This window comes from Phlebotomus papatasi, chromosome 3 (assembly GCF_024763615.1).
Source record: "Phlebotomus papatasi isolate M1 chromosome 3, Ppap_2.1, whole genome shotgun sequence".
NCBI classification, from domain to species: domain Eukaryota; kingdom Metazoa; phylum Arthropoda; class Insecta; order Diptera; family Psychodidae; genus Phlebotomus; species Phlebotomus papatasi.
Window position 1 is genome coordinate 88370631 of NC_077224.1, and position 16872 is coordinate 88387502.

The following is a 16872-nucleotide window of genomic DNA, read 5'->3' on the forward strand; positions in this document are numbered from 1 at the left end:
CATTTTATTTTTTTTTTTCAATTTTCTTGAATTATTTTCATCTTGTAGTTCAGAGTATTTAATGAGGTAATACAGTAATTGAGAATTTGCGAAAGAATTGAATTAACTGTGTCAGACGGGTTGTTACGGTTAATTTAAAAATTTTACGTCGAGTATTATGCTCAAATTTTAGGCAATATTACCAATCACTATTTTCATACCGAACAATTTATTTCCTTTATCTCAAATCTTGACATAGGGTAAAGTGGTACAAGTTGGACAGTGCAGTGGTACAAGTTGGACAATGGTACAATTTGGACAGGGCTTTTTGTTTTGATAAATTTAGTACTTCATTTTTATTTGTATATTTTTAATGCTTTACTTTTATAATTTGGTTCTTTGTGATTAAAAACAAATTTTTTACTGTATTTATCAAGAAAAAAGCCATGTCCAACTTGTACCGGCGAATTGTCCAACTTGTAACACTAATTCCAAATTATATCACTTTACCCTACTTCTTCTATTTTACGTTTAGGCTCACTCGGGTCTTAGGGTACTCCGGACTCATTCGGGTCTATATAGCCAAATCTAGACATCTAACAATGTTCTGAAATTTCAATAATGCTTAACATTAGACTTTTGAATTCACTATTAAGCAATCAACAGTGAATTCAAAAAAGTCTAATGTTAGCCATTATTGTTAAATTTTAGAAACAATTGCGATTCATGGGATTTGACATTTCATTAATGTCTATTAACTTTAAATTCTGACGTTAGGCATTAATATCATATTTACAAAAATAATTCTTGAGCTTTTTTAAGGGCTGTGTGGATGTCAAGAGACATCCGGCCCCTACAAAAACTTTAAAGAAGAGAACAAGAAGAAGAACTTTTTTGACATTGAAATAAAATATCAAATTATTTGTGTATGATGTTTTTTTTCATTACACTTTGTTTTATTTTAGATTTAGATATTCTATTTTGAGCTATTCAAATAACTGATTTGGGCAATAATCTAACATTTTAAGCATAAATTGTCGATCTCCATTTTGAACGAAATATTATAAGGTTAAAATAAGTATAAGTTTTAATTTAGAAATTTGACAGTAGGAGTAGGTATTAATTTCCAATGTCAAATTTTAGGCGAAACTTTGACTTTAGGAATTGTTACTAAATTTTAGGTTTCAATTGACAATCATGAATGTGACATTGCACAATCTATTAATTTAGAATTTGTCGTTAGGAGTTTATATTAAAGTCATAGTTTTGGGCATTAATCTTACATTTTAGGTATAAATTATAGGGCTCTATTTATATGTTAAATATCATCTTATTTTGGTTATATATATTTTCAAAATTTTAAAACAACTTCCATATTGAAATATGAATTTCACGAATTCAAATTAATGTCACATTTTAAAGGATAGATGTCAAAAACCGCAGTGACAGTTAATTAAACTGAGAGAGCGCTTTTTCTAGTTATTTAATGTAGAAATGAATATATTTTCAAATTCATCCTGAAAATGTCAACTTCCACAAAGGTTAATAAAAACTTAGCATTTCCAGAAAATTATTACTTGCACAAATGAATAAAATGAATATAGCGGGATTTACAGAACGCTACCACTTTGTAGTCTCTGAAAATTCTTCCCGAAAGATATCGCTTTTGTAGTATAATAATTTGTGAAACAAGTTTTTCCAAAAACTGTCACAAAAATATCAACAAAACATTTACCATTGCGAGCACTACAGCAAAATATTATACATTGTATAATATATATTCACCCACAAGGAGAATCAACACTATTTTCTGGGAAAAATGGTGTGGTTGGTGTGAAGGAAAAATGGGGCAAAAGTTCTTGAGCTGGATTTCCAAGAAGAATTCATGTATTTAATTCAGAAGATAGTGCACCAAAAGACATGGTACAATTGAAGCTTTATCGAACAGTTGTTGAGATATGATGGCATATTGTCAACCAAAGGGCTAATCACTACGGAAAATTAATTTTTAGTTATTTATTGCCTTTTTTAGTAGATTATAGAGAATCTCGCGCTATTTTTTTTAATAATTCTCACTGAGTTTAATTATTTACAAAAATTATTTAAAAAATTTGTATCAGGGTTTGTTTAACGCCTGCAATTTAGGCAATTTGTTTCTGCCGTTTTTCGGCATTCAGATGACCATAGCTCCTATTCTACTGCTCAGATTTAAATCTTTACCAGGAGAAGGTTAAAGGTCTTTAATTTACCGACAAGTTAGAACAAATGAAGATCATAAAACGAACAGCAAAGGTATTGTAGGGGAAAGCGAGATACCTTCGCACGACTCAAGCTTCGAACAACTTACTTTTTACAGTAAGTTTTTTATTGAATTTGACCCATTATAATATTACATTTTAATAGCTAGTCCAATGATTTATTTTCTGAAAATAAGTTAAATAATAGTCTTGTGCACGACAAAAATGAAGAGAGGATTTTATGCTTTAAAAGATGATCAAGAATAATAGTGCTATTCCAATGTAAAATAAACATATTTTTTAGCATTTTACTGTTCTTAAATGTTTCTGTATTATTGACTTTTCTTTCTGTTGGTTCCTGTCCCGACTGTTTGGTGGTATTAAGACACAGCGAATACAGGGGGAAAATAGTCAAACCAGAAACCAACACAAAGAAAAGTTGATAATGCAGAAGCATTTGGGAACAATAAAGTACTAAAAGAAGCGCAAGACTGTTCTCAAGTGTTTCTATATTATCGACTTATGTTTATGTTGGTGCCTGTCCCGACTGTTTGGTGGTTTTAAGGCACAGCGAATACAGAGGGAAAACAGTCGAGCCAGAAACCAACACAAAGAAAAGTTGATAATGCAGAAGCATTTGGGAACAGTAAAGTGCTAAAAGAAGAACAATACTGTTCTTAAGTGTTTCTATATTATTGACTTATGTTTGTGTTGGTTCCTGTCTCGACTGTTTGGTGGTTTTAAGACGCAGCGAATATTGGGGAGAAACAGTCCAAACAGGAACCAACACAAAATATGTCGATAATGCAGAACCACTTGAGAACAGCAAAATATCCAAAAAATACGTTCATTTTTCATTGGAATACCACCATAAGCCATCTTAAAGTTGCCTGAGTAATGTTTATTTCGAAAAAGACCTTTCAAATCAAAATACTCTAAAACTTTGAAGGAAAGCAAACTGAAAGTGATCAGCCCCTTGAAGTTATCTGAGCTTAAGGATTTTGTAGAATTGTTTCAATATAAATTTACAATGAAATGCCATGATTTCTATCAACTGTGCGGTCTTCTTAAGATAGCCAATCCCCTGGGATGTGCTCCTCTGAGTTTGTGATTTTTCCTCAAGTGATGCAATTCTTTTCTCCCATCTCTTCAATTCTCCAGGTGAATATCCCGCTGCAATGCAACAAGGTGGAAAGCTGAAAGTTGGTGATCCCTACACAGTTCTCTTCTTCGCATTTTTCGTCATCAATCTCACAAGATGAATGGGAATGTCTTGAGTGAACCAACAATGGGAATCAACATATTGTAATTCAATTTGTAATATTGACAGAAAGCTGAATTATCTCATAGAGCTACAGAGAAAAAAAAATATATATATAAGATCGAAAAGAGAAAGAAATGAAAGAAAATGGTCAGATAAATAGTAGTGAGTTTGAAAGATAAGAATGAAAAGTCCAATTTCATCATCACTGAGTTTTTTCATTTCTTATTTTAATTCATTGGTATCCCTGCAGAATGGCATGACTATTTGAAAATTTCCATATTATGTAGAGAGGCAATAACAAGCTTCCTCAGAAAGCTACACCTAAAAAAGTGACTTTAGGCCACGCCCCCTTATGAGATTCATGCGGACTTAACGTTGATTTTTCTTCAATTTTCAATGTTTAATATGAGGATAGTAGGGCATATCTATAGCAAATTACACTTACGAATTTAACTGGGACGGACGCTAAATGCCTCATATCCCAGAAAACGAAACCACGCCCTCAATTGGATGAAATCTAAAAAAGAAACACTAAACATTTCAACTTTTTTTTTGTTTTCTAAATAATATTTTATAATGAATTTCCATATTGAAATCATGGACATAGGGAAGAAAATAATTCCATATCGTAATACAAGACACGCCCTCTTGTGTTTATTGCCCCTCCCAAAATTCTTAATTTGTCACACCTTTAAAATAGAGTTTTTTTTCTTATTTTTAAATAAAACTGGACCGCGACAGTGTATTTGCTATAGAGATGGAGACTCTGCTACCCAAATGATTGAACCTTCTAGATCCATAAAAACGTTATCATAAGCTTTTACTTACTTCTAGAACTTAAGGATGGTCTTTACCGATATGACCAGGGGGGTGGCATTAGCTCTGAAAAATACAACCAGTTTTAGTGTAAATTTTTTCCTGTTTTCGTACACATTCCACGAGATATCTCCAAAACTACGTAGGCTACCAATTTAGGGTTTTCGGTTGCCTTTTCGTTACTAAATTTTCTTTTATTTTGTATTAGTATTATTTGCTAATTCATTTTACAATGACAGAAAACAGCTAATAAACTCAAAAGTTTTTTCAGCACGCTAGAAATATAGGAAATGTCATTCCCCTGAATATGACCTACCATGTCCGGTTAGTGAAAACCATTCTTAAACATTAAAATTAAAGAAACGCTTACGAACAGAAGAATATCAAAGCTATCAAAGTCACTTGTAGAGGGCAAAGTCGCCCACACTTACAGTACAATCCTTTTTGCCTTCATTTAAGAATTAAAAGGGGCGTGGCTTAATTGTAATCGATGAGAATATCCATGATATGCCCTAGATTGAATAGGTGGAGGCACTTTTAACGGAAGAAGTTGTAGTATTCCATTGCTTCACATTGAAAATACAAAAAAAGTTGATAATACTTGTCGTAGGGGCGTGGCCTATATTTCTATCACGTTTTCTGTTTGGCTGAAACTTCACATTTTAAAAGCTTTCAAATTCCAACCAATCAGTATGCATAATTTAAACAAGAGGTCTTGCAGCAGACCATTATTGCACATTGAAAATACAAAAGAAATCAGAATTATCTACCTTAGGGGCGTGGCCTAAAATTGCATCATTTTTCCGATTTGTTAAAGCCGTGAGCGTTCTAAAGGCTTTCAAATTCCTGCCAATCAGAATGCATGATGTACCTAAAGCACTTTTTGGGATTCAAAAATTTAATCGCATAAGGATAGTGTCTTATTCAGGAAGGAACCGTTCTGCATAAAACAAATAGTTAATGCCATTTTGTAGTTGTGCCAAATCTTTTAGCATCACGCGATTTATACAAACATATCCGTGAAATTTTTTCTCCATAATAAAAAGTACGCATATTTGAATGTGATTTGAGAATTTTCCACAAGAAAAAAAAACTAGAAAAAAAACTTGTGGATGATGATGCTCTTATTTGTCAGAGACATAAACTTGACTGTTTTGTGCGGTGAAGAGAGTCCGTAGTGTTTTAGTAAAGTAAAAAAAGAGATAAAGAAAATAGAAAAATGACTTAGACAAATAGAAATGAGAAATAATATATAAATAAACAATTTTGATCCCTCTTTCTCCTCCGGCAAATAGACATTGCAAACAACCAGACAAAGAGACAAACAGCAATTTAATTGTAAACCACAGCGTTTCAATTTCATGGCTCTTTCCCGATGGATTTTCCCAAACGAATTGGACAGTGAAAGAGGACAAAATGTAAACTTATTAAATTACATTGTTTACCTGTGTGCAACTCTGTGGAACAATTAATTTTTCCACTCAAATCACAATATACCAAAAGTTCCTTATTTTCCCTCTTCATTTTTGATCTTTCTTCCCAATTTTCCTTTTGTCCTTTTGTCATCTTCCCCCCTTTCCATGTCTTCCTGTTTCTCCGTTCCCACAAAAAAAATTGATTGTGAAATATATTTTCTCTCAAGGAAAATACTCCGAATGAAGAAAAAAAATCAAAATAAACATTTTATTGAAAATAACATCTCGAAAAATAAGATTCTTTTAATAACCCCTGCCCCAAAAGTTTTCCGCTACTTTTCGATTTCCTGCTAAAATTGTGACTCCATTCAAATGCAATAAAGTGTGCAAAGAAACGTGGAAATGAGTAAAAGATATATAAATTCTTTAATTAAAAAGTTATTTGGACACTGCTAGATTTTTTTTGGTATTTAAATAGAAAAGGCTTTGGAGTTCCTTGTATCACTGGGGACAAAAAGAATTGTGTCAAGATTTTCTATTAAACAACAGAAAAGCTCCTGTTTTTAAGTTTGAATAAATTTAATTTCAAAATAAAAAAATTGAAAGATTAGAATTTCTGGGTTCCGCCACCATTGACTGGGTTACCAATTGTCAAATTGGCCGTACACTCTACAAATTCAAATTCAAAATGTAGAGAAATCATGGAAAGAAGAACATGGAGGAACTGTGTCAAATTTCGGACAGCATTCAATATCAAACAATTTAATTAACCCATTCCATACCATTGTATTATACATCATACGCAAATTGAGTGATTTTTTATGATTTATTTCTGGGCAATTTTTATCTGCATTGCTGTCAGGAATGGATTTTTAGTAACGTTAGTTATTCAGTTACTTGAGAAAAATAGTCCGACAGAGATGAAAATACATTTTGTTATTATTTTCTTGCTTCGCGGAAGGTCATGCAAAATTTTTGCTCAAATTGGCGGACGAAAAATACGACATCCCGTCGAATTTGTTAAAATTGGCCTCTTTCCTCTTTCCTGACTTGAATTCTAGTTGCCAATTGGTGTTCTTGGATAGTTACTCTATCTAAAGCAATAGAGTTTGTATTGAATTAATGCACAAAATTTAAATTCAGTGACCGTTAAGACGTGTGTTTGACAGAGGCTCCCCGCGCCCCCATATGAGATAAAAAAATTTTCTTTTCAAAAAATTCATCTACTAATCTGTAGGAAACTAATCCCAAAATATGAACATTCTATCTCAAGTATTTCTGGTACATTGACTGAATGGGTTAAGAACCATAATAAAGACTTTTCGTAAAGTACAATGAACAAGAAACTGAATTATTACGATGTGAGATAAAAACAGGAGCAGCAGAAGATTCAGACTACTTGAAAAAAATTTCTAAACTGGGGAATTAATCTTTGGGTAATAGTAACGTAAGATTTACCATTAACTCGCCAAAGAATTGTTGTCCCTGTTTACCGAATGGTGGCGTTATTATCATTAGACTGACAGTACAGCAAATTACAAAAGCTACCACTGTAGTAGAATTATCAGAATTACCAAATATTTAACTCAAATGATAATCCGACTATAACCTTAGAGGAAACTGGGGCACCATCAAACACGGGGTACCACCAACCACTAATTTTTAGTTCTAAACTATTTGGACTATATCGACCATTTCTTCAGTGGACAAGCATCCCTATAATGCCTATAAATTTCTATAAGTCTTGTCCTCTGAAGTAGAATATCTGATTAAAAAATCGCAGTGTTTAGTGCTACCCCGTGTTTGGTGGTCCCCTAGTTTCCCCTATACAGTTTCCCACTAACTAAGCCGTTTCTCGACTCAAGCCTAGAGACGGATTAGTCAGAAACTGATGGAAATGTAATCTAATCATTATTTTGATTACAATTACATTAAGCCTTCTCTCGGCTTAAGTCGTAAGTGTGTCTAAGGCATTACTTCCGAAAAATTCTGAGGAAAAACTCCTCAACTGAGGCTGATCAAAATTCTGCAACATCTACTGTCAGCCATGCCAAAATCAATCACAAGAAAGTGACAGCAAATGTCATATTGACGGGATGTCAGGTGGCACTGTGATCGATTTAAAGCTTCCTGGTAAGTAAGATTTTGAATTTAAATTTCAGTTAGGAAATTAACCCTTTAAGGACGACTGGAACACCGGTGTCCCATAAAGAAAAGAATTTTTCCTGACTATCTAAAGTTATTTTTTTTCTCATTTTTGTACGTAATTGCAAAGTAGAAGATTGAATGAATCTAGGATATTTTTTGCAAGTCTCCAGCTATTTGCTGTGTTGTAAATTTTTAAGCTCAAAAATTACGATTCTTTTCAATTCTCATATTGAAAATTGATTTTACTTATTTTTTATACATCCAATTTTTTTAAGCAAAACCGTTTTGGAAAAATAAACTACAATACTTAAGCATAATATTTTTCATTAGAGTGAAAATTATCAGTCATTGGTATTGTTAGGAAAATTACTTAAATTTTTTGGCTATTTTTATACCTATCGTCCATAAAGACAAAAAATACACCAAATCACTCTCTTGGCTTTTTGAAGGTTATAAGACGTTTCACAAGTTTTGTTTATCGATTTCATTTTTATTCTGATTTTCGGTCAGCGAGAACTGTCTCGTCGTTAAAGGGTTAAAGACTTTTTATAATTATAATAAAAGTGAAGTTTTCAATGATTTTCAAGGTTTTTCGTTTAATGAGGAATGGTCCAATATATGAGGAACGTTCTTACGATTTCAGTAAATTTTTCTTTCACACATTTTCTTGGTATAGGGGAAACTGGGGCAGTTGTAAACACGGGGTAGTTGTAAACCCTGCGTTATTTTTAATTAGATATTCAATTTCAGTGGATGAGACCTAAATAAATTTATAAATTTATCATATGGATCCTATTATTATTAATCGTGTCGAGGCATAAAATTACACTGTGCAACAATTTTAAACTTTTTTTTGTCCCTGGGTTCTCATGCTATTTTTTCTATTACTAGGGTCAAATGATTTACGAAAATATTTATCATTTTAATTTTATTTTGTTTTTCCGCATGGAATCTAGGCAAAAAAAAACGTTTTTGCCGTTTTTTTGATACTCGGGTGCCTATATCTCCGATTCTGCTGAACCGATTTATTTCTTAGTAGGGGAACATTTGTTCTCCTTTAGATGCCCAATAAATTATTGGCTGACACCAGGGGCGCTGTAGTCTCATATACGTAAGAAAACATGGAAAAATCGAACTTTTTGGCAACTTTAATCAAAAATATCTCGAAAACTAGGACTGTCCCTAACAATCTGTTTTCTGGGTTTGATAGAGAATTATTATTAGCTTTATTAGAGAATTTTATTAGCTACATTTGCATAATCCATGTGCAATTTTTCTCTCAGACTGTTTTTTGACCTCGAAACTGAGATATGATATAACATATGATCAGAGAGAACTTACCTAAAAACCTGTTGGAAGTTCGAACGTTTAAACCGACGAGTTACACAAAGTCGAGAAAGTTCATGAAATGGACATTTATCTTAATAAAATTTCGATTAAAACGTTCTGCCATCCTGTAATTCCACAAAACCCCAAAAATTCACTTTTTGCAAAAAGTCTCAATAATATCGAAATTCGAAATTGCAGAACAATCAGCACTAAGGGGCGAACACGTGAACTTGCACTTTAAGCTTACGGTAGATTTTCGAATAGGTTTGGCTACGCTTTGCAGTGGCTTTGTCTCTTTGAAAGGTTATTACTGAACAAAGCCAATGAGGATTATATTAATAATCCCCAGGTTGACTTATTAGGGGGTCATCCAAAGACTCCAAGCCGATATCTCTAACCATTTACCGCCCAAATTACAGAACATGAAGAAAATGAGAAAAATGGATTTTACTGCTCTTTTGTGAAGTTTAGAGCCATGGCATAACGAAAAGAACTATCAATTTCGTTTTTTATAGAGTAAAAGTTTAAAAGATCTTCTAGTTAATAAAATGTTAATTGCATCAGGTGTGCCGGAACGATAAAGATGTGACAAAAGCATTACTACCCCAAAATCGCTACACTGCTGCCGGTAATCTTTTCTAAGTAGCCATCTCCAAAGTGATCCACATACCATCTTTTGGTGATAGTGTAAAAGATCCATAGTTAAAAACAGGGGGTATAACAGTCCTTGGAGATACGTTAACTCGGTATTTAGAAAGTAAGCTTGCTAATCCAATCTTAGCCTGCACCATGCCAAGTCTCATTGCAATACAATTCCTAGGTCCTTCTCCAAACGGAAGCCAAGCATAGGGATGGCGGTTCTTGATGTTATCTTCGGTGAATCTTTCAGGATCGAATTTTTCGGGATCTGGGTAGATTTCAGGATCATGATGGATTGCATGCACTGGGATGGCTATATAAGTTCCCTTGTCGATCACATGATTGGTGTTAGGAACTGAATAATCCTGGCCACAGAGTCGTAAGAGATAATCAATTACTGGATATTTCCTCAATGTTTCTGTTCAAATAGATTTTAATATTAAAATTTGGGAATTTATATAATTTCACAAAATCACCTTTTATGATTTGATCGATATATTTCATCTCCGTGCATGCTTCATACGTATATTCATCGTTGTATTTTTTCAGGATTCGATTCACTTCTTCTCTGGCTTTCTCTTGAATATCTTGATGTTGAGCTAGTTCATAAACAGCTAGTGTCAGAGTTGATGAAGTTGTTTCGTAACTTGCATTGAAAATCGCGTACATCTGCGCAACCAATTCTTCAAATGTTATTTTTCCTAAACCCGTAGAGTCACCATCGAGTTTTCCCGTATTTTTGATTTGCATTAAAAGTGATAGAAAATCATCCCTCTTTATGTCATTCTTCTCACGATACTCAACGATTTCCTTGAAGAATCTCATGAAGAATTCTGCTACGTCGGTTTTGATAATTTTCATTTTCAACATGCGACTGAAATCTTGGAACATTGTTGAGAATATAACACGCATTGCCTCCAAGAAAGTAAATTCAAATAATCTTTTTCCAATTCTTCGAAATTCTGTATTGGGTTTCTTGAAGCTGTTACATTCAATGCCAAAAGCACAATTTCCAATGACATCAGTTGTGAATAGCGAAAAAATATTCTTAATTTCGATTGTTTCCTTCTTCTTTGCAAATTGCTCTAAATAATTTTGAAATTCTTTAGCAACATTTACTATTATATTGTGCATCATCTTCAATTTTGCTGTTGAGAAAGTAGGGCTCATTTTATTCCTCAAAGTTCTCCAACGTTTTCCAGATACCAATGCCAAATTTCCAGATAGAGGATCATGTTTTTCATTACAGTAGAATCCCCTGTCAGTGAAGTACTGGAAATCTTTTGTGAAAATACTTTTCAACAATTCCAAATCTGTTGGAATAACAACGGGCATTAGAAATATATAAATACCACCAAAAACGTTTTTGCCCTTCAATTCTTTATAAATTTCTGAAAATATATGAATTCGATGATTGGTTATTTCCGTCACTTTAGTAAATCCAAATGGAAATTTAGGTTTCACATAAGGGACACCTCTCAATTCCCAATACTCAATCTTTTTCTTCACATACAGATATCCTGCCATAAATATGATAACTATTGCCACTGGGATTAGACTCAAATCCATTTTGGATTTATTGAGGCAAGGCACTGTCGCGGTCAATTTTAACTTGGCGAGATCTCAGAATGTACTAAGAAAATTTTCATAATTCGTAATTTGTATACCTAATTACCCTAATTATCATTTCATGTTATTTTAATGATTCAAAATAAAAAAGTAAGACTATTATTTGCAAAAATAAAGATTTAATTGGTGTCTTGGAAAAGTCGTTTGAAGAAGCACCGAGGATTTTCTTTTATAGGGTTACACACTGGTTGACAAGTTGATATTGTTGACGATTGAAGTGCCAAGAATATCGAAATTCGAAATGGCAGCACGTGAACTGGCATTTTAAGCTTCCGGTAGATTTTCGAATAGGTTTGGCTAGGCTTTGGACTGGCTTTATCTCTTCGAAACGTTATTACTGAATAGAACATAAAAGTTCTAATAAGCTATTTTTAGAGCTAGGATTTTATTTTTGAATAAACATTTGTGAATGACATTTAGAAATAAATTAAAATGACCGAGAAAAAATTTCTATAATACGACTTCGCTAAAGACACCAATTAAATCCTTATTTTTGCAAATAATAGTCTTACTTTTTATTTTGAATCATTCAAATAACATGTAATGATAATTAGGGTAATTAGGTATACAAATTGCGAATCATACAAATTTTCTTAGTACATTCAGAGATCTCGCCCAGTTAAAATTGACCGCGACAGTGCCTTGCCTCAATAAATCCAAAATGGATTTGAGTCTAATCCCAGTGGCAATAGTTATCATATTTGTGGCAGGATATCTGTATGTGAAGAAAAAGATTGAGTATTGGGAATTGAGAGGAGTCCCTTATGTGAAACCTAAATTTCCATTTGGATTTACTAAAATGACGGAAATAACCAATCATCGAATCCATATATTTTCAGAAATTTATAAAGAATTGAAGGGCAAAAACGTTTTTGGTGGTATTTATATATTTCTAATGCCCGTTGTTATTCCAACAGATTTAGAATTGTTGAAAAGTATTTTAACAAGAGACTTCCAGTACTTCACTGACAGGGGAACCTACTGTAATGAAAAAGACGATCCTCTATCTGGTAATTTGGCATTTGTATCTGGAAAACGTTGGAGAACTTTGAGGAATAAAATGAGCCCTACTTTCTCAACAGCAAAATTGAAGATGATGCACAATATAATAGTAAATGTTGCTAGAGAATTTCAAAATTATTTAGAGCAATTTGCAAAGAAGAAGGAAACAATTGAAATTAAGAATATTTTTTTGCTATTCACAACTGACGTCATTGGAAATTGTGCTTTTGGCATTGAATGTAACAGCTTCAAGAAACCCAATACAGAATTTCGAAGAATTGGAAAAAGATTATATGAATTTACCTTCTTCGAGGCCATGCGTGTTATATTCTCAACAATGTTTCAAGATTTCAGTCGCATGTTGAAAATGAAAATTATCAAAACCGACGTAGCAGAATTCTTCATGAGATTCTTCAAAGAAATCGTTGAGTATCGTGAGAAGAATGACATAAAGAGGGATGATTTTCTATCACTCTTAATGCAAATCAAAAATACGGGAAAACTCGATAGTGACTCTACGGGTTTAGGAAAAATAACATTTGAAGAATTGGTTGCGCAGATGTACGCAATTTTCAATGCAAGCTACGAAACAACTGCATCAACTCTGACACTAGCTGTTTATGAACTAGCTCAACATCAAGATATTCAAGAGAAAGCCAGAGAAGAAGTGAATCGAATCCTGAAAAAATACAACGATGAATATACGTATGAAGCATGCATGGAGATGAAGTATATCGATCAAATCATAAAAGGTGATTTTGTAAAATTATGCAAATTCCCAAATTTTAATATTAAAATCTACTTGAACAGAAACATTGAGGAAATATCCAGTAATTGATTATCTCTTACGACTCTGTGGCCAGGATTATTCAGTTCCTAACACCAATCATGTGATCGACAAGGGAACTTATATAGCTATCCCAGTACATGCAATCCATCATGATCCTGAAATCTACCCAGATCCCGAAAAATTCGATCCTGAAAGATTCACCGAAGATAACATCAAGAACCGTCATCCCTATGCTTGGCTTCCGTTTGGAGAAGGCCCTAGGAATTGTATTGCAATGAGACTTGGCATGGTGCAGGCTAAGATTGGATTAGCCAGCTTACTTTCTAAATACCGAGTTAACGTATCTCCAAGGACTGTTATACCCCCTGTTTTTAACTATGGATCTTTTACACTATCACCAAAAGATGGTATGTGGATCACTTTGGAGATGGCTTCTTAGAAAAGATTATCGGCAGCAGTGTAGCGATTTTGGGGTAGTAATGCTTTTGTCACATCTTTATCGTTCCGGCACACCTGATTTTCAATTCAATTTTGAAGTTTATTTCATGCCTAAAGGATACAATGTTTCCTAAGTATAAGGATATATATAACTTACAAAAGTTTATTTATTTTTTGTTTTTGTGACGTGAGTTGCAACCGATCCTAGCCTAACAGATGTAATTAACATTTTTTTAACTAGAAGATCTTTTAAACTTTTACTGTATAAAAAACGAAATTGATAGTTCTTTTCGTTATGCCATGGCTCTAAACTTCACAAAAGAGCAGTAAAATCCATTTTTCTCATTTTCTTCATGTTCTGTAATTTGGGGGGTAAATGGTTAGAGATATCGGCTTGGAGTCTTTGGATGACCCCCCAAATAAGTCAACCTGGGGATTATTAATATGATCCTCATTGGCTTCGTTCAGTAATAACCTTTCGAAGAGACAAAGCCACTCCAAAGCGTAGCCAAACCTATTTGAAAATCTACCGGAAGCTTAAAGTGCAAGTTCATGTGTTTGTCGCTTTAGCGCTGATTGTTCTGCAATTTCGAATTTCGATATTATTGACACTTTTTGCAAAAAGTGAATTTTTGGGTAGTTTTGTGGAATTACAGGATGGCAGAACGTTTTAATCGCAATTTTATTAAGATAAATGTCCATTTCATGAACTTGCTCACTTTTGTAAAACTCGTCAGTTTAAACGTTCAAACTTCCAATGGTTTGGACAGGGGGGGCGACATTAGCTCTGAAAAATGCGGCCAGTTTTAGTGTAAATTTTTTCCTGTTTTCGTACACATTTCACGAGATATCTTCAAAACTATGTAGATTGCCAATTCAGGGTTTTCGGTTGCCTCTTCGTTATTAAATTGGCTTTTATTTTGTATTAGTATTTTTTGCTAATTCATTCTACAATTACAGAAAATAGCTAATAAATTCAAAAGTTTTTTCGGCTCGCTAGAAACATATGGGAAACATGAGAAATGTCATGCCCCTGGGTTTGGATATGTATTGAAAGCCATTAAAAAATATTCCATAAAGTTGTGGCATCTACATCAACTTTTTAATTTTTTGATGCTTATAAAAATAAATGGTTATAATGAAATTATCTAATAATAATTATTATATTCAAAGAACCTTAAGTATTTTTTTTAAATAAAATTTTTGAAATAAAATGAAACGTGCTAATATATTTTTTACAAAAGGTAAATCCTTTTAAAATCACCATTTTCAGATTCTTTCTCCATTTAGCCTAATATAAGATCAGTTTTTTTTCAATTGTGTGTCAAATGTTACAAAAAACTTTTTTGGAAAGCTTGAATATGATGTCAAATTTGAACCTACATTTCATTCAGTTCCAAAAATACAGTGCCCAGAAAAATGACCCAATATTTTGTTATTCTGTATAAGAAATTAAATATTTCCTGATTTAATTCCTATGTTACCTGCATTTTTTTTCTTGAAAGATCTATTCTAAAGCTACTAATTGTGTTCTATAAGGATTTTTCGGGAAAAGCTTACATTTTCTTTAAAGCTGATCCGGATATTTTTGCTCACTTTTGCCGGTACTGATCCAGCTAAAAAATTTCACCCGAAATTTAAAGAATGATTCACTATTAACTTAAATAGAAAGAATCTTTAATGAAAACTAATCAATTTTCATGGAAAACATCGAAGGAAAACCCTCTGTACTTCTCCACAATCACACGACTTCTAGAAACACAAGCGATCTGTCACATTTTTTGTAATACTCTTTCCACATTGAGTTTCAACAACACGATTTGAATTCAAATTATACCTAACATTTAACTATTTTTGTGTTAATACATAATTAAATGAATAAATATTTAAAAGCAAAATAAATTCATTGACTATTCGAAGATTAAATCCATAATTGTAATTCATTTAATTGCTTGGCCGAAATTACACTCACAGTGGCCGAAATTTGGCGCACTTACCTTAAAACAAAGACAACCTCAAATTTGAAACATTTTAGTATTTTATTACTAAGTTCATTGTCTGTTTGAGTGCTAAGTTTAAATTTTCTTATTTCTATAATTAACTTTTAAAAACATAAAAATAAAATTTTTAATTATTTCTTTTTGTAATCATATTGATTTACGTAACATATCGTTGTCAGTGAAAAAAACAGCCGCCAGTGTGGCAGATCTCAAATTTCTGCTCTCTTTAGAGATTCTTTAATGTTTCCTCATTGTTTCCCTATTTCCATTGTGTATTTTTATTTATTTATTGTTTTAAATCTGCACAAAGTGAATTAATTGTCTTTTTATGCCCCATTTTTCTTACTTCCTTTTCTTCGTCGGTTCTTGTTTGGAACTGCAAGCAAAATGTGCTATTTCCCTGCCTTTTTTGCCAAGTTTTTCCTTTACATTCGCAAACAATCAAATAAAAGTATGAACAAAAAAATGGAGAGAATATATTTTATCTCAAAGTACAATATAATTAAATTTAATATAATTGACTTCAGCAGACAAAACTTTTTCATCCCTTTTTCACAGCATATTTCTGGCCTCAGTTTCACTCTATCTTGAGAAAAAATGCTGTTCTAGCAAAAGAAAATTTCTACATTGTAAATTATTCATTTTTTTTTTCCTTTCGCCAGGTTATATTTTTATTTTATTTTTGTAGTATCCACAAAAGTAATGCATTTTTTTTTGCTAGTATGGTGGTCCAAAGTGTAGACAATTAAATTTTATAGAAGCTGTATGAGCAGAAATTTCTTTGAATGAACATTTTTTGCAATTTATCATAAAGTTGCCCAGCTCTTTCTCCAAAATATCCAAAAAGTCTATTAAGAATTTGACCACGCAACATTAACCTTTTTCCTCCTCAAATAATTCAGCCCTTTTCTCTGTGACGGCCAAATGGACGAGTTTTCAGCATTTAGTTGCACTTGTTCACCCTGGGTGAAAGTTTAAATTAAAATTTCATATACATTCACCCTACACACATATGTATATGGGGTTTTTTTGGGGAAAGTTTGAATAGGAAAATGTTGAGAGTGGAGGTGGAAAGAGAGCTTTTTTGTGCTTGGACCAGAAAGTGAGAGCTTTCATTTGAATGCAGAGGGATTGAGTGGCAAAAAAAAAAGTTCCAACGAACGTATGAGTAACACACTGACCATTA

At 32.8% G+C, this 16872-nt stretch overlaps 3 protein-coding genes across 4 annotated transcripts in view; 2 read left to right on the forward strand and 1 right to left on the reverse strand.

Annotated features, from left to right (window-relative positions):
* The window catches only part of LOC129806257 (zwei Ig domain protein zig-8-like), an 82633-nt gene extending 76629 nt beyond the window's left edge, over window positions 1-6004 (forward strand). For both annotated transcript variants that reach the window (XM_055854721.1, XM_055854722.1), the window contains exon 8: window positions 3378-6004. In XM_055854721.1, coding sequence (XP_055710696.1) covers window positions 3378-3478 — 101 coding nt within the window. In that variant the 3' untranslated portion in view covers window positions 3479-6004. The remainder of the gene's footprint in view (window positions 1-3377) is intronic.
* Window positions 6005-9826: 3822 nt separating this feature from the next.
* Window positions 9827-11396, reverse strand: LOC129806799 (probable cytochrome P450 6a14). Its single transcript, XM_055855573.1, has 3 exons — window positions 11303-11396; window positions 10304-10912; window positions 9827-10245 (listed from the first exon to the last, which is right to left on the reverse strand). Exons 1-3 carry the CDS (start codon window positions 11394-11396, stop codon window positions 9827-9829), a joined length of 1122 nt encoding a protein of 373 aa, XP_055711548.1.
* A 955-nt stretch (window positions 11397-12351) lies between these two features.
* Window positions 12352-13687, forward strand: LOC129806800 (probable cytochrome P450 6a14). Its single transcript, XM_055855574.1, has 2 exons — window positions 12352-13210; window positions 13269-13687. Exons 1-2 carry the CDS (start codon window positions 12352-12354, stop codon window positions 13685-13687), a joined length of 1278 nt encoding a protein of 425 aa, XP_055711549.1.
* The last annotated feature ends 3185 nt before the right edge of the window (window positions 13688-16872 follow it).

Excerpts from the sequence above, each read along its gene's own strand:
- LOC129806800 (XM_055855574.1), top strand. The coding sequence starts at position 12,352 with ATGCCCGTTGTTATTCCAACAGATTTAGAATTGTTGAAAAGTATTTTA. Across the intron at positions 13,211-13,268 it reads TATCGATCAAATCATAAAAG|AAACATTGAGGAAATATCCA; the intron begins GTGATTTTGTAA and ends CTACTTGAACAG.
- LOC129806799 (XM_055855573.1), bottom strand. The coding sequence starts at position 11,396 with ATGGATTTGAGTCTAATCCCAGTGGCAATAGTTATCATATTTATGGCA. Across the intron at positions 10,913-11,302 it reads TGAGTATTGGGAATTGAGAG|AGCAATTTGCAAAGAAGAAG; the intron begins GTGTCCCTTATG and ends AAAATTATTTAG. Across the intron at positions 10,246-10,303 it reads TATCGATCAAATCATAAAAG|AAACATTGAGGAAATATCCA; the intron begins GTGATTTTGTGA and ends CTATTTGAACAG.